Source organism: Vigna radiata, chromosome 2, assembly GCF_000741045.1.
Source record: "Vigna radiata var. radiata cultivar VC1973A chromosome 2, Vradiata_ver6, whole genome shotgun sequence".
Lineage (NCBI taxonomy): Eukaryota > Viridiplantae > Streptophyta > Magnoliopsida > Fabales > Fabaceae > Vigna > Vigna radiata.
Genome location: NC_028352.1, coordinates 18,796,568 through 18,814,941, shown reverse-complemented (window position 1 = coordinate 18,814,941; position 18,374 = coordinate 18,796,568). Strand labels below are relative to the sequence as shown.

At 29.4% G+C, this 18,374-nt stretch overlaps 1 protein-coding gene across 5 annotated transcripts; it reads left to right on the top strand.

Annotated features, from left to right (window-relative positions):
* The first annotated feature begins 391 nt into the window (after nucleotides 1-391).
* On the top strand, nucleotides 392-5,179 carry LOC106756499 (protein GRAVITROPIC IN THE LIGHT 1). Of its 5 annotated transcripts, none has more exons than XR_002667209.1 (3): nucleotides 392-790; nucleotides 1,209-1,370; nucleotides 2,424-2,803. XR_002667209.1 is itself a non-coding variant. In XM_014638959.2 (3 exons), the coding sequence occupies exon 3, from the start codon at nucleotides 3,473-3,475 to the stop codon at nucleotides 4,838-4,840; it is 1,368 nt and encodes a 455-aa protein (XP_014494445.1). In that variant the 5' UTR covers nucleotides 415-790; nucleotides 1,209-1,370; the 3' UTR covers nucleotides 4,841-5,179. The 5 variants fall into 5 exon arrangements, 4 of the variants coding, with proteins under 4 accessions (XP_014494445.1, XP_022634472.1, XP_022634473.1 ...); XM_014638959.2 differs by lacking the exon at nucleotides 2,424-2,803 and adding an exon at nucleotides 3,473-5,179 and having other exon boundaries at nucleotides 415-790; XM_022778751.1 differs by lacking the exons at nucleotides 1,209-1,370; nucleotides 2,424-2,803 and adding an exon at nucleotides 3,473-5,179 and having other exon boundaries at nucleotides 415-790.
* The last annotated feature ends 13,195 nt before the right edge of the window (nucleotides 5,180-18,374 follow it).

Here is an 18,374-nt window from a genome sequence, read left to right as displayed (position 1 = left end):
ACTATCTTAAAATATACATGAAATATTAAATAAACCTAATAAAATTTAGTTAAGAGGATTAAATTCATATATTTTTATAGTTAGAGACTAAATTAGACCAAAATTTTAAACAGTAACCAATTTCAATTTTTATTAAAATTTAAGGACGAAAACCTGTTTAATCCTTAATTCTTATTTCGTAATTTCCTATTATTTTACTACAATATTACAATATTTAAAATAAGGAATTTTCAATTTCCAAGCCTTTTTATTCATGCAGACGGAACGTTCATCTGTGCATTTCCATTCCTACCCTTCCCGCCCTCGAACGCAACACGTAAAACCTTGGTACTCCAAGGGCATAAAAACAGCCTCAAAATTACCGAAAGCGACACAACACTCTGCGGCCTTTTAAATTCCCAATGCCCAGAGAGTATTGTCATCTCCCAACATATCAACCCTTGTCCCTGTTCGTCATCACACACACTTTCTCTCTCTAGATTTCTCTCTCTCTGGATTTTTTTTTCTCTTTCGCATTACAGCTATCGTATTTCTGTCTCTGCCATTGCGAAAGGGACGCTGAAAAAAAAGATACATATATAAAATAAATAAAACACACAACACAACAGCCTATAAACCCTGCGACGAGGTTTTCTAAGGGACGAAAAATAAACCAGAGAGTCTCAGGAAGAAAACAAGGGAATCAATCACACAACACAATAACAAGAACGGGTCTTTGAAGAGATTGGACCAAAGGGTCAAGTGGGCCATTTTCAGTTTTTTCTACCATTCATTCATTTTCCTTGTTCAGGTTAGCTGAGGAAACTTCATAAGAAACTTCATTAAGACATTAAACGTCTTTTTTTTTCTTATTTTTTGTTTTTGTTTATTCGCTATTGGCCGTTTCTGTTTCCATTTTCGTTTCCGTTTCCTTTTTTTCCCTTTATATTGATGAGGGAAGAGAAATTTAATTCAAAAACATAAACTTTTGGTGCTACCCGTTTGAAGGGAAAAATGTAAAGTCTCTGTTTGTACTACTATCTTTTTAACGCGTTTTTGTTGCAAACACGTTTTGGTGATCATTTTGTTGACTTTGGGCACTTTATATTAACTTGGTTGTAAGTTTTCATTTTTTTTTTTGCCTTTGGGTGTTTTTGTTTTTAACCTTTTTGTTGTTTTGGAGGAAATAAAATAAACCGTTGTTCTTACTCTTGGTGGTTTTTGTTTAGGAAGGGCGATTGATTTTGCAGGTGTTTGAAGTTTTCGCTTGGACAAACATCATATCTTTGAGTTGTTCTGTTCTGTCTCTGTTTTTGTGAGATTTACGTTTTACCATGAGGAGAAGTTAACACATACTACTTCTCCCCTTGTTTCTCGGAAGATTTTCTAAGGTACAGTGAAAAGAAATCCCTTGGCTTGTCAAATCAATGGTTAAGCCGTTAATGTTTGATTTTGTTATGATTTTTTTTCTCTAGTTTTATCATTCACTCTAATCTTTTTGGGTTTTGACTTGCTTAGTGTTTATCTAGGCATAGCATCCATCAATAATAAAAAGCATTTGTTGTTGTGGCCATTAGTGGGAAACATAAAAGTTGTGATTTTGATTGCCAGAAGGCATGGATATGCTTTGTTTTGGCGCTTTTATTTGATGTTTATGGCTGTTGATGTCATGATTAATACCTAGGTTTCTAGCATCTATAACGGATTTTGTTTGTTGTGGACTGTTGGAAGAGAGTTTGGTATTTTTTGGATGAAATAAGGAATTGGGTTAATTTTTTTAAGGCCCCATGGTCTAGTGTTGTGCTTTCTTAAGGTAACATGTCCTGTGTCTGGTGGATTTTGAAAGCACAAAGAATCTAATCTTGTATTGTTTTGACTTTTATAATACCAGTCATGTGAATGTTAATGCCTCTGTAGTGGATGTTGAAATGACAGAAGTGGAGGTAAGGAGTCAATGGCTGTAAGAAAATGGTCTTGTTATGTGGTTTTTTACCTTTCAGATACAGTTTTCATTCTGTGATTTTTGTCTGGGGAAGGAACAAGGGTCTGTTTGTTTTTCCATCGGACACCAATGATATGTGAGTGATTTCAACGTCCCTTTGAAGCTTTGGATCGAAAACCAAGCGCGTTAAAATGTTTGGAAGATGAGTGAGGCTTTGAAGTACAGTCATTTCATCAGTTTCTGTATTTCTGTTGAAATAATTACTTTTGTTTGTTCTATTTACTATGATATTTATGAACTACTATTAGTAGATTATTAGTTACATTTGAGAAGGTTTAAAGGGTCCTTCTAGGCATAGTGAGAAGTGGGGATAGGTATCTCTTTTACCATGTAGTGATTGGATGATTCCTGATGGGGTTGATACGTTTTTCTCATTGTCATCATGTTGAATTTAAAAGTTCCATGTCAGATATTCACTTTCATAATGTGTCCTATATTGCAGACACTACCAAGTTACTGCTAGGCCTGATCTTTACCTGTTGCATATGAAGATTTCAGGGAATCCTAGGGGGTTATGATTCAGATGAATACATGTGTAATATATATATGAAAAGTAACAACTAATTCTCAGTTTGATAATTGTTACTTAAATACTCATAATTAAAATATCATTTAGCATCATGTAATGATTGTACAACAAAGGTAGATCACTTGAATTTACTTTTGGATTTAACTATTCATTGAGGTTATGCATATTTTGTTGACTGAAGTTGCCTTTGTAAGACATGGGAAGTGAACAGGATTAGTGTTGATTATGGCTTTAATCATTATTATTTTCATAATCAATCGGTACTGAAGATAAACTATTGATCTGACCCTTTTGTACAGAAGTTCTGACCAGTTTGACTGATGGGCCAATTCTCGTATGCTCTTTGAACCGAAATTAGAGGAAGCCAAACAAGTCCTGATATGCATGTAAAATCACAGTAAAATATGCATAAATGAGGGCCCTGTGTTTTTTTGGCTGAGTCGGTGTTAAATTTTGGCTTTAAGCTTTCCTTTTTGTATAATAAAACCTTTCTTTTTCAAAGAGTATATGATGTGTACATTCTCTTAAGTCGGTTCAACTACTGAATTATCTTCTTTTTCTGGCCATAATGGTTTCATTTATGTTCACGTTGGTAATTGCCACCTTGGACATGATGCCTAGTGTTACGTGGATATACTTAATTTAATGCATCTTTTGATCACGTCCTTCATTCTTTATTCTTTCCGGTCCTTGTCTCCTAAATAAGCTTGGTTAGAAATGTCTTTTTGCAGTCTTTGAAAGTTGCCAAACATTAAACTTTTACAGGTGAAGAACAAAAAGAAAAATTCCAGCCACCATTAAAGGCCTCGATCTAAGCATTAAAGCATAATGCTTTTTTCTTTTTCTAAACTCACTCATCATGACCACCATTGTTAAGACTTTATTGCCCTTGTTTGTCTTTTTAAACCCTTGAACACTTCTCTATTTTCACCTTCATTTGCTATGTTGTAATGTATCTGCAGATGGAATCCGTTAAGCCATCATCAGTGACACCAAGCAAAAGCAAGTTGGCTCGCACATTTGCCAAAGTTCTTCACGTTAGAGCAGTGACAGGAATTGCACCAGTTGATGGACTGAATAACGTTAAAGGGGATGCAGATCTCAAAAATGAAGGAAATGTAATCAAAGAAGATGAAGAGCTTCAGAAAAGAAAGGCCACAGAAGCTTTGCTTGCAAAAGCATTTGCTAGCATTTCAACGGTGAAAGCTTCTTATGCTCAGCTGCAGCATGCTCAGTCTCCCTATGACCCTGATGTAATTCAAGCTGCTGATCAATTGATAGTCTCGGAGTTCAAGACCTTGTCTGAGCTAAAACATTGTTTCTTTAAAAAGCAATTTGATCCTTCACCTGATAGAGCAATTCTTCAAGCTAAATTGAAGGAGCTGGAGAGTGTGAACAAAACATTTGAGATCACAGGGAAGAAGTTAGAATCACAGGCTCGGCTCAAGGAATCTGAGATTATATTTCTTCAAGAAAAGCTAGAGGAGACTAACAAGCAGAGCAGGTCAATTGAGAAGAAGTTAAATCAAAGTGGATCATTATCAGTTCTTGACAACCTCCACATTTCAGGACTAAGTCCTAACCATTTTCTTACTGTTCTTCGCCACACCGTTAGGTCCATTCGAAACTTTGTGAAGTTGTTAGTGAACGAGATGAGATCAGCAGATTGGGACATTGATGCTTCAGTGAATGCCATTATCGAGCAGAATGTGGTGTACTGGAAAGAAGATCACAAATGTTTTGCAATTGAGTCCTTTGTGTGCAGGGAGATGTTTGATTCTTTCAACTTCCCTAACTTCTCCCTGCCCAACGAATCCCTGCCAGATAAAAACAAGAGGCAACTGTTCTTTGGGAGGTTCAACGAGCTAAAACCAGTGAAAGCAATGGAGTTTCTTTCAGGGAAGCCAAGGTCACCCTTTGCAAAATTCTGCAGGATCAAGTTCTTGAAACTTGTTCATCCCAAGATGGAGGCATCATTCTTTGGCAACGTGAATCAGAGGAACATGCTGAATGGTGGAGAGTTTCCTGACACGAACTTCTTCACCTCATTTGCTGAGATGGCCAAGAGGGTGTGGCTTCTACACTGTTTGGCCTTCTCCTTTGAACCTCAAGCTTCAATCTTTCAAGTGGAGAAGGGATGTAGATTCTCTGATGTGTACATGGAGAGTGTGAGTGAAAATGATGAAGAAATGACAGTGGAATCTGAGCCAAGAGTTGCTTTCACTGTTGTTCCAGGCTTTAGGATCGGTAAAACTCTAATACAGTGCCAAGTCTACCTCTCACAAGTCATGGTAAAAAAATCCACATTCAGAGAGCAAAAAAGAAGGTAGTAGTAGTAGTAATAGTAATAGTAGTAATAACAGTAATAACAGTAGCAGTAGTAACTACTGGTGATTTCATCGGTGGTTGACCCCACCATGCAATAGGTTGTTGAAGTGGAAACCAATGTTTTTAGATGAACTTTTGGGAGAGACATGGCTTGTGCAGTGCATGACTCTGCTTGTGGGGACTCACCCTGCCATGGATCAATGAGGGCATTTTCTTGTCCATTTGTATTTTGGTCAGTTTCAAAAGGAAGCGTGTGAACTGTTGCATTGGAAAGTGTCCTTTTTGTTCAGAATGTTTTTTTTTTCTTCTTAATATAAAGTTTAATTAATCAAATGGTTGTCTCAAATTTTGTTGATATTAGGCCGGTGGCATAGATGGTGTTAGCTGGAATGCATCTTTACCAGACATTGCATGTTTTGTACATAATAATGTTGGTAGTAATTTTGTTTGGTTTTTTTTTTCCTTACATAATGCTGTCTTGTTATAGATATATCTTTTGTCTCAGACTAATTTAATGGAAATGAATGAAGTTTCAGCAAAATGGATTTTCAAGTAATTTAACTTTAGATTCAATTTATTAATCATTTATGTTCAATTTATTGGTTTTCTTTCCATTTTACTAGTTTTTTTAGGCTGAAGGATTTCTTTTCTTGTGGAAAAGTAGGTTTTTTCTATGAATTTTATGACAGTATTAAATTACATTTCTTTGAATTTTTCAAACATATCTTAGACTTAATTAAGATTTTTTTTTTGTGATTTAACATATTTTTGTTGAATTTTTCAATAGATTTAATTAAGATTTTTTTTTTGTGATTTAACATTTTTGTTGAACGTTAATTTAAATTTGTTGATGTGAACTTGTTATTGTTAGGTAGTGGGAGTTTGGGTAGTATGTATGATATTTTAGGTTTAAATATTAATAATATCATAAAATATACCTAGAGATGTAAACATACATGACTTCAAATTATTCAGAGTTCTTAATTTGTTAACAAGATTTTGAAATTAAGAGTAAGAATTAGAATTAGTTCTTAGTGATTAAAATTATTTTATTATTATTGGTTAAAATTTATTAAGATTACAAAAATGATAACTTATTTAATTTAATAGTTTAGAATTTATGAATTTAAGACCAATAGCATTGAAAGAAATTTGTAAGAAAATGTTCATTAATATTTCTCAAGAAAAATTATTTTCATGTTAATATATAATTTATGATAAATTGAATATTTTTAACTAAGGATTTACTATTTTTTATACACAGTACTTAAATATTTAAAAATTTTCAATTAAGTTTATGACATTTGATTTTCTTGTTAATTAAATAATGGGATTGTTATTTTTGGAAGGTTAAAGATTTACATTGTAAGATATCATATTGTTCAAGAAAGTGCTTTGTATATTTTATTAAAACTTTTGAAAAGACATGAATGGTTTGAAATATGTAAAGTGAATTATTAACCTAAAATCACTTGCCATATTAACTTAGCTATAATATCATTATATTAACTACTAATTTGTTTTATAAATAAAAACAAATAAATAATATTATAAAATAAGATAATAGCAGTAACAAAAAGGTTAAATAACAAAAATGTAACTAAGAAATATAAAAGTTTTGAATATTAAAAAAACTTATAAATTTTCAATTAAAAATATTTTGAGAAATTTGAAACTCACTTAAGTGTAAAATTCTTTAAAGAAATCTCCCAATTACAATATTCTTAAGATATTTCTAAATATAAATGTGTAAAAGATAATGTAACTCTGTTCTGTGTACATCAGTTAATCTTGGTGGACAGAAACATATATAAATGTTATGGATGGATTTATGAGCAATTATGACTTTTTCAAACAGCACAATTTCCAATTAAGTTGAAATTATTAATTTATGTGAAACATGTTTTCTTCTGGCAAAAAAATGTCTTTCTGTTCTTTAAAGGGACACAGTACGAGTCATTATTTTTCATTTAACTTTTCAAATTAATTTTTATTCCCTATTAATTTTTCGACAATACATGAGGACACTATAAGATTTTTCAGAATATTTTAGATTTTTTAATATTTAAAGTAAGTTTTACTTGTCTTTTAATTTGTAACATTTTTTAAAAATACTATTGTAAGCTTTAATTAAATAGTTATTATTAAGGTAAAAATTTACTCATAGATTAAGAGTATATTAAAATCGAGATTTATATGAAAAAAAAGAGAATAAAACACTTTTTCATATAGTAAAATTAATTAAGAAAATTCACAGAATAATACAAAAAGAGTATTCATTATCTAATTTTATTTTATGGAAAATTTATTTAATTTTTTTCTTTTATATATAAATGCCTAAATTTCTTTCATTGATTGGTTTAATAGAAAATGACTTATAAGTTGTATTGTATTTTATAAATGGGATTTGTTTTTTTCTTTTGAAAAAAGAAATGGGATGTTATTTTTTGTATTTATTTTAGGAGAATTATTGTTGTTATTAACTTTTTTACCATCCATATTTATTAATTAGTATCTCATATACTTAATATACCTATATATTTCATGCACATTGTAAATATACTAATTATTAAATTCCTTATATATATATATATATATATATATATATATATTATCAATATAAAAATTTAGTTATTTCTTTTAAATTTGTAATATTTAAAATTAGAAAAATATGTAACCATGTCCTAAGTAAATTTTCTATGTTTTAAGCAGCATGACACACATGATGACAAATTTATTGGACCTCCTAGTGAAGTGAAAGCTAATTAGGTGGATCCAACATGATACCAACTTTATTCAATGAGACTGGTGAAAATGGGCCACATAAAGACAAAATTTGTAAACATCATTCATTCATTCATTCTTACGTGTAATATTAATTAATATTAACTTCATCTACTACGTTTATTTTTTTTTAATTATTTAAATTTCATTTGAATACAATACTCAAATACAAACTTTATTAAATAATAAACTCTTATGTTTGAGCTATTTATTTTGTCAAAAAACCATACTTAAACTTAAAATATTAAATATTTTGATGTTGTTGTAGATAGTTTTTTCTATGTATGTAATAATATTTTGTAGTTAAGATTATACAGGGTTGTGAATCATGCTAGATTTGCATCCAACCCTAAAGAATACAATTATACCTATTAGAAAAAAGTATTTCTATGTGTCATAAAGAAGGTTGTGATTCATGCTACTTTTGTATTTAACCCTAAAACCATACCAAACCTATTTAGAAAACAACAGGATATCATGTTTTAAAAAGAAGATTTTTTGTTGTTCATGCAAGATTTGGATTTGACTGCATGATTACATTACATCCAACCGTTACCAATATATTTAATAATGAAAATAATGTTATCAATATATTTAATATATTAAAAGGTAATGATATTTCACAATTTTTAATATTATTTACGTGTAATTTTGTGATTGGTCTAAAATTATTTTACAATTAATTATAATAATCATAAAAACTATTATGAACCAATCACAAAATTTATGTTAAGATATTGTCAATATCATGTTTTTAAAATATATTAAAAGGTAATAATATTTTGACAATATTTTAACATTATTTACGTGTCATTTTGTGATTAGTATAAAATTATTTCACAATTAATAATAATAATCATAAATACTGTTATGAACTAATTATATAATAACACGTAAATATTGTTAAGATATTAAAATTTTGTTAAAATATCGTTATCATATATTTAATAATGAAAATAATGTACTAAGGTGACATGAGTGGTGTTTTCAAAATCTTTTAAAAAATTGTCTATCTTTTTGAGAAAAGTACGTGGCAAAGTTTAGATTTAAGTAATTTTCACAATAATACTAAGGGTAGGTGGTTTCCTTTAAAAGCTAAGGGTACGAATAGAAGCATCATTGTGATACAGTGGGGACTCTGACAAAAGGATTTGATTTTTATTTTAGGTGACTGTAATAACAGTGACATCATGAATGTGTTTTCAAGTAGACATGTGAGTCTCTATTATTTTTTCTCTTTCTTTTGTTCATTTTTTTTTTAAATTCTTTCCTTCAATAATTATTTAAAATATAATCAAATTTCACATTAGAAGAGTTAAAAATTGTTTTTAATTAATTATATTTTCAAATAGAATAAGATTTCATTTATTATGAATATTCTTTATTTGTACTATTTTTTTTATTAATTTTGATAAAGTTGATTAAAAAAGTGATTATTTAATCTTTGTTAAGCTGATACTAAAATTTTGTTACCTTTGTTTAAATTTCTAAATTTCGAATAATTCTTATAATTGAATTGTAACTTTCTTTAAAATATTACAAGAAATTTTTTAAATGATAATTAATTTAGAGATAAACAATGATTAATGATTACATTAACTAATTTAGATATTATTTTATAAATTAAAAATTATTAATATTTAAAATAGCGTCTATTATTAATAAAAATCTATAATTGATTTGTAGGATTACAATTTGTTTTTAACATTAGTTATTAATGTTTTAGCTATTTCTTTTATTAGTTTCTAATTTCTAATAATAGAAATTCAATATAAGAAAGTAGTTAAAACATTAGTAGTTAATGTTAGAGACTTACATCCATGCATTAGATTTTTTAAACTCCGAGTCTATATTTAGAAGTTGTTTACGATTTTTAATATTCAAATCCTTTCCTTTTTAATATTTCAAGTATATTCTGTGTGTCAATGAAGTTATAATTCTTAACATTAATTTTCTTTCTTCTTTCTTTCTCAAAATGTCAAAGTTTTTGACTCTACCACTCTTCTCATACTTATATGATACAACCTACATTCTATTCCAAAATTTTTCGATCTTCAATAGATATAATATCTCTTTTCAAAATCTATTCGTATGAAACACATTAAATAGAAGAGACATATAAATCACCCATGACTAACTTTTTTCTCTATTTAACTCGATTCTACTCTTTGCATTCTCAACATAGTTTTTCATAAACCCTAACTCTCCTTCTCTCTCGCCCTCCTGATCTCCCAAATCTCTAATCTCTCAAACTCTCAACATTCCAAACCAACGAAGCCTTCTTCCAAACCTCTAGATCGTCAGCATCATCTCATTCAATCAGCGGACCAAGATGAATATGATAATCCAACATCTCTTCCTACTCGTGTTTAGAACTTACTTGCCTTACGTAAGTAGTTCTTCCACCTAACCTACACCCTTCATCATCGGATCCTACCTTACCTACTCATCACCTTTTCTCTCTTAATTCCCATCATGACCCTTCTCTTCCTCTCCCCCAACCTCTCTTCCTCTACGTATTTTCACCTCCTGCTCCTTCACTCCCATCATCATATTGTTTCATTGTTCTAATATGATCTAATGTGGACTAAGGAATCTTCTTCCCTCATGTGGGGCTGTGATGTCCTTTCTATCTTTCCCTTTTGATGTTTATCAAATAAGGAAGAGAAAGAGAGTAGACACGTCAGCATCTAGGAGCATGTACTCAGGGGGAGTACACGAGAAGATATGATAAAATAGCATAACATAGAATCAGGGGAGTCTCCAGATTCTTAGAAGTCCATATTTGGAGTTCAAATTTATATTAATGCAATATGTTTATGTGTTTAATATCAAATGTTTATTCTTGTTTATTGTTTTAGTCGTTCTAGCAACTACTTAGTTCCTTTTGCTCTGATTGTTTAAATATGTTTTAGTTAATTGTTGTTATATATATATATATATACACACACACACATGCACAAGATAAAAACAATAAAACACTTAAAACAACTAAAGAAATATAAAAATCTAAAACTCTATGCTAAACTAAGAAAGATCATATATTTTAGATGTGTATTTGTTAAACATCAAAAAGGGGATGATTGTTAAGATAAAAATGCCATAGATAGAAACATAAGCATCAGGCTCAAAATCTCCAACAATAGAAAAGCCTTAGGAAAACACTTAGGATTGTAGAAGACACAGAAAACACCTCAATAAAAAACACCTAGAAGCAATGCTAAACGACTAGTAAGTCAAAAACGTATAAGAGGTTATGCTAAATGAGGAAGCTATATTGTACCCAAAGGGTATTCGGTTGAACTCTAAAAAAAAAGTATCAAAACTATATATTTAACAAAAAACTCAAAAAAGAAAATGTAACCTGTTACTCTAAAAAGATTACAAAACACGTTTACATCAGTCTAGACAATACCATAAGCTAAAATTGTTACTTTGTCCAACAATGAAGTTCGTACTGAATGCTTGGCATCTTTAGAGAAAAGCTTAATTGATAAATGTTATCTCAATAGTAGAAAATGTAAAAAGCACTTTGTTGTTTTGAGAAAGCATTAAATGACATTAAATGCTTAACGTTAAAAAACAATAAAAATCATAAGAGATAAGACATATTTGTTGCATGCAGAAACTACTCTATTCCTTTGTAGATAACCTACTCTACACGCATCCACATGCTATATTCAAATATCAAAAGTGGACGTTAGAGACAAAAGAGATATCCACATAATGTTCTTCACTTAAGAAGTGACATCTGAAAGAAAGTTGACTTTAACCAACGACTGTTGAACACGAAAAAAGAGAAGACAAGAATCAAGGTTAAGAGCTCAGTTTAATGGATATTACTTCAAGAGCCTTTATATAGAAGAACTCTCAAAGGAAGAATCAAAATGATAGCATACAACGAAAATATTCATCATATGAAAAACTCTCCAAAGAGAATCACAAAAGAGTTCAAGAAAATGAGAATATATGAGAAGAAAAGAAGTCACGCAACACTCTCAAGCTTCATTGTAATATTTGCTTACTGTTGTAGGAAGAGAGAAAAAGAGAAAAGAGAGAGACACCTACGAGTGTTTAGACTGTATTGTATTATACACACATCCTCTCTGCAAGAGTAATAGTCTAAACGACTTGTAAGCAATCGTTGATTGCAATTCTGAAGAGAATTAAAACACTTGTTGAACTCAGTTGAGTTAAGGAAATCTAGGAAGCGTATCAGAGGATACCAGGATTGTCTAGTACCAAGAGTGGTGTGAATACTCAACTGATCTAGGGTAACAAAAGGCTATTCGTTGATCAAGGATACTAGGAGTGATACAAATACTTAACTGAAATAGAGTAACAGAAGGTTATTTGCTGATTAGGGATACCAAAAGTGGTGCAAATACTCATCCAATCTAGGGTAATAGAAGGTTATTCATTGATTGAGGATACTAGGAGTGGTGTGAATACTTATATAGTCTAGGATAGCGGAAGGTTATTTGCTGACTAAGGATACTAGGAATGGTGAGAATACTTAATTGTAATCTTGTTTAAAATTATAGTGGAACCCTTTGTGATAGATGATACCAGACATAGCTTAGTTGGAGCGAACTAGTATAAAAATATCTGTGCATTTATTATTTACCTCTATCTAAATACTTCTCTCATAAAACCTACAGTAGCACTTTAGTTTTACAAAACAAGAGTCTTCCCATACTAAACGGTTTTTATTTAACTAAGGAAGTTCTTATAAACTCTACAATATACATTCTGAATAGCACCTGAAAAAAAGTTATCGTTTACAATTAGTTGAAGTCGACTGTTTAACAACTATTTGATGAATCTTATACTCGATGAACATGCTATATCATAAGGGTTGCAAGAAGATTTTTCTATTAACATTATTTAACTTCCCTTCTAGTGTTTTCAGGTACTTCATGTACTAATACTATAAAAAAAATAGTGAATAAACTAGGTTAATTCAAAATAATATATGCCAAAAGCAATAAGTCATATGTTAGCTTACCATCAATACCATGTGTCAATCTTTAAAAAAAAAATCTAGAAGCTTAACATTATAGCAAATCATAATATACCATGAGTTGAATTCCAAGCCTTAACATTATAGCAACCCATTATATGTCATGCTTTGAACCCATCACGGTCCCATGATATTGATCCTAATTTTTTTATACACCAAAACCATAATATAATGTACGAAGATATGTTCCACAGTACCATACAACTTCTTATCCAAACTAAACTATACTAAGCCATGTGATTAAACTGCTAAATTAAAAAAAAGTTTGGCATATTAAATGAAGAAACGCAACATCACAAATTCTAATAATTGTTATATTCATGGCAACAAAAAATTTAGGTGATATGAATTTGCATTATACACTTTCTAGAAAGTAGTGATTTATATCAATGCGAACAGTGTAACCACAATGAAACCATAACATTACCAGGCATATCACATTAATTTCATCATACAAAACAACACTAGTAGTTAACAAAATCACATCATACAAACTATCATTAAGGATAACTCCTCTTACATTTTTAATTTTGGACAGTAACGAGATAGGAAACCAAAGGACTAATATTGTAGAAATTGCTGACAAAATCATGAACAATATTTCTTGAGGCGTGTAATTTTACTGTTCTTAAGGACTTATCTATAGTGTATTGCGCAAGTCTCCCAAGATACAACAGAAACTTTTAGAAATATTCGAGGATCTCAAAACTAGTAAGAAACTCTAAAAGGAGTAGAAAATAAACCCATGATATTTTTAGAAAATAAAAGGAGAAAGGGTGAAACTAAGAGGAAGGAGAATGAGAGAAAATGTTGTGTGTTTCTGATTGTAGGAAATGCTCTACTTATAGAGCATGAGGCAGCCTCCTAAGTGAGAAACTTGGTCAAAGATGGTTGTCACAATAATGAATAATAAATAAATAAATAAAAACTGAACGTTGCACCAAAGAACATGTTGACAACAATAATGAATAATAAAAAACTGACCGTTTGCACTGATGAACGTTGCCCATGTTCAAATCCAATGTTTATTTTGCAATAAATTATTATTTTACAACAGTTTTATCCACTTTGTTTATTGTTTGAACATATTTAAATGTTTGAGTTTGGGGTCTATATTAATCAAGATAAGATTTGTATAATTAGATTGAATGGAATTTTGTGGTGTGCTTATTAGTTTTGTGTTAAAATAGTGTAATTGGGACAAATTGATTCGATTTATAGTTATTTTGAATGAAATGTTTAATGTTAGGCATTAGAATGTTTGAGTTTGATGTGAATGAATGCATACACATATATCAAATTTGAATTATTAAGGTTGGATTGAGAAGAATGAAGAATGATCTTTGAGAAAATTAATGATTTTACTTATCATTATGAATGCAATTGTGTTTTACTTGTAAAACTAGTTTTGGGTAAAATTTTGAAAATAAATTTGTTTTGTTGCATGAGGTTGGCTTATTTTTTATATTTTCTCTTTAGTAAAGGATTTTCACTCAAGAGAAAATAGAATACAAATTCATGCTTTACTCTCAATCGTATTTTCACTTTGCTCACTAACATATTTTCATTCAAATGAAGAAATTTTCTCTCAATGATTTAACTCTAGCTTCTTCTTTTTTTCTTTCTTTCCTTGTCTCTTTAATGTATTACATGTGAATATTATAAATGTAAAATGAATATTAATTTGCATATTTTATTGATTTGTGTTTTTTTTAAATGATGTATGTTGTATCAAAATGGTTGTTGAAATTGGTAATAATTGTATGAATTTGTGGTCACGAATATGGTATGATATGTGAATTATTGTTTTATTTATGTATTAAGTAACAACACTATGTTGTAATAGTTATATTCTTAACTAATGTCCTAACTCATAGTTTAAGATATTAGATGGTGGGAAGTTCAGGAGAAAGTTTTTCCACATTGGGACATGTATAGATGTGTAACTTGAATTGTACTGAACTTATAATTTATTACTCTTGGAATTCTTTTTAATACAAGTTTTGGATTAGATTAGATGTTAGTCTTTGGTGGAACATACTTAATATGAGTATTTCAGAAGACATTGATTAATATTTCATTTGTTGAATATCCTTCATCTATAAATATATGGTGGTTTATATGATTGTTGAATATTGGTATTTCAACGAAATTGAATTGTTATGGATTTTTAATTAAAATTTCTCATTTCATATAAAATTTCTTATGTTCAAAATTTAATTCAATAATTTACCATTATATATGTTGTGATTTACGATGATTATACTATTTACATGAGCAAATATAGGTACAAGTGTAAGAGAAAGTCCAAAAAGATATTAGAGTTTTACTTTTGACTCTATTTTTGCAAAAATAATTGTATATATATACATATATTTTACATATGTTTGATAATATTTTGAAATACTATATATTTTGTACACATCCTTTGTTGGGTCCATAATAAAGTATCTAATTTTGAGAGGGTGTTACATAAATAACATTGAAATATTTGCATGCAAAATCACTCAAAAGCAAAAACTTGCATATAACCAGACTGTTTGTTACTATTTTTGAGAATTAGATTCTTTTAAGTGAACATATCGGAGAGAGTTGTTGCATAATAGGGAACATTTAGATCTAATAAGTGATAAGTTAACCCATATAAGAGACTTTGTTGAGACAAGATCGTCTAGAGAGATTGGATCGTCTAAAGCAACTCTGATTTTAAAGTTTGAAAAATAACATTAAACGAAATAATCTTGGGTAATCTAAATGCCCGCTTAACTAGAAAAAGAAGCTAGACAGAAAAATGTCTAAAGATTAGAAAAATCTAAGCATGAAGAATGAAAAATCAAAGGTTTATATCTAAAACTACACAAAGCATCTAAATGCTAAATAGAGAAAAAGATAAGCTAAAATGAAAAAGATAAGCATCTTAAGAAGAAGTGTTTGATCAATAGGAAAAGCCTACACAAACTTAATAAGATACCATGTTAAGATACCTACACAAAATGTGTCTAAATGAATCTGGTAAAGCAATGAGTGCAAAAATCTATCAAGTGAAACATGTTTTACAACAGGTAACTTCTAAAGGACATATGCTCAAAAGAAAAGGATACACCTTTAAGTCTTGAGGATGATACTTTATCCTTGAGAAAAGATGTTATATTAAATCTTGATGTCTCATAATTAATCAGTGCTACAAGAAGAAAGAAAGTTAAAGCAAAAACATTGTCTAATCAATATTAGCTTTGAATAAAAAGACGTGATCTCAAAACATAGATGTACTTATCTTTTTTTGAAAAAAATTATCTTCTTTAAGCTAACACAGATGCATGAACTAAACACAATTATCTTCTTTAAGCTACACCTTGATCATTAGATGTACTTATCTTTCTTTGAAAAAAATTTCTTTACTTGAACTTGTGTAAAGCATAGAGTCATATGAAGCAAATAAAATAATTTTCTAGGTTCACGAAGAAAGCACTTGGGAATCGTGTAATAGATTAAACACTTGTATCATCTAATAGACGAAATACTTGTATATTACATTATTTATTACATTATTTATTGTTGAACAAATACTTACATCTATCATATTTTATACTTTGCTGTTTTTAGAACTTAGTTAAAATCATGAAACTAGTGAAAAAAGATAAATCAATGAGAACTTATTAGGAAGGATGTAATCTATTTATCATAATAAGTTGGCTGATGACATTTTTATCATAAAAATAATAGTTATTATGACAGATAAAAAAATGACCTGACATAATAAGAGAAGAGGACAAATCTATTATTACATGTGCAATGGGCCTATTGTAGTAAGTGAAACACAATGGTATAAACATAATGAAAAGTTATTATGATGGATAGAAGAGTACATTACATAATTAATAAAGAAGACACACTTAGACTTATTATTATGACAGATCAACTAAACTTATAGTAAGTAAAGCAGTGACATAAACGTAATTATAATGAACAATTATAACAATCCAGTGGAATTGAACTATAATAATTAGAGGTATTTTTTTGGTTTTTTCTTTTGTTTGCCAAGTATATTGTAAGCTCATTAACTCACCTGGCTATATATTCCTGAAACAGGAGATTCAAAATTATTTTCTCATTATTTTATGGTGATACATGGATCAGGAAAAGAAGAACCCGAGATTCTTCTGAATTGCCTTGATATATGTTATTCTCTACTCTTTTGAAAACTAAGATGATAATGTTTTTTCTCTCCAAATTTAATTCAAAATTGTACTAAGTTGGTAGGAATAACTAACAAATTTACTTTACTGATGATTACCTTAGGAAAGGTTTTAGAATTGGCATCGTGAAGAAGTTACAACAATTGTAAGAGCATTTGCTTCCATGTAGGATTATCAACTGGATGGAAACAAAGCTATGAATGTTGTTTGTTCATTCTGTTCTTGTTATGTGGCAACCCATAAATTCAAATATATTCTTTGCTATAAGAAGCATACATGTGGTCATGACTAATGAAAGAAATTATATTGTTTTTCTCTTACTGATAACCATATAATTCATAATAAAAATGATGAGAAAGGGGCAAGAGAAGTTATCATTATTTGGAAAAGATACACTTTATCTAATTGTAAATTATAATATTTTTTAATTTTATTATTATTTTTATATATTTAATGATTTATTCTTATTGGAAGATAGAGAGATGGAAGAAATTAATTAACCAAGTGGATTTTTTTTTTTTATTTTGAGTGTTGTTGATAACTTGTAGAAATCTTATGTTTATAGTAGGGTAAAATCTTTCCAACATTGTAAAACTTATATATATATATATATATATGGGGTTTGTTAATGCATGTAATTTTAACAATTTGTACTGGATTATAGTAGACAAAAATACCCTCATATATTATTAATTCTAAGTTTTAAAGTCAAGGATATTTAAATAATTTTCATTCTCAAAACTAAAATAAAAACAAAGAAATCTCTCAAACCCTTGCTCACCTCTCTTATTCCTCTCAATCCTTTCTCTTTCATCTCTCTCACTCCAACCTTTTCTCTATCATCTTTACTATAGCTCCGATTAAAAAAAATCAGAAACACTGGCTCTAAAAAAAAAAGAAACCCCCAAACCCTTACTCACCTCTCTCATTCCTCTCAATCCTTTCATTTTCATCTCTCTCACTCCAACCTTTTCTCTATCATTTCTCTCTCACTCCAACCTTTTCTTAAAAATAATGATTTTATAATGAGTTTTCATTTTATAATTTTTGTCTTATCTAATTTTCACAAGCATAATGACATATGAACGAATTGGTAATTCGCCTTGAAAAAAATCAGAAGCACTCGCTATTAAAAAATTTCTTACAAAAAATGATTTTATAATGAGTTTTCATTTTATAATTTGTGTCTTATCTAATTTTATCTAATTTTCACAAGCATAATGACATCAGAAGGAATTGATAATTAGCCTGAAGGTTTTTTAAGAGATGACGATTCAACATCTGCAGATGATAAAATTAGAGAGATTAGTGAAGATGATGAAATTGAAGAGATCTTCAATGAACATTTGCCTGAAGGCGAATATGTCAATGACTCAACTCTTTACAAAGGTAAATTGTTTAACGATGAGTGTTTTTAATTTTTTTGTTGTTGGATCTACCATAGGATGATAGAAAAAAGGTTGGAGTGAGAGATGAAAGAGAAAGGATTGAGAGGAATGAGAGAGGTGAGTAAGGGTTTCGGGGTTTCTTTTT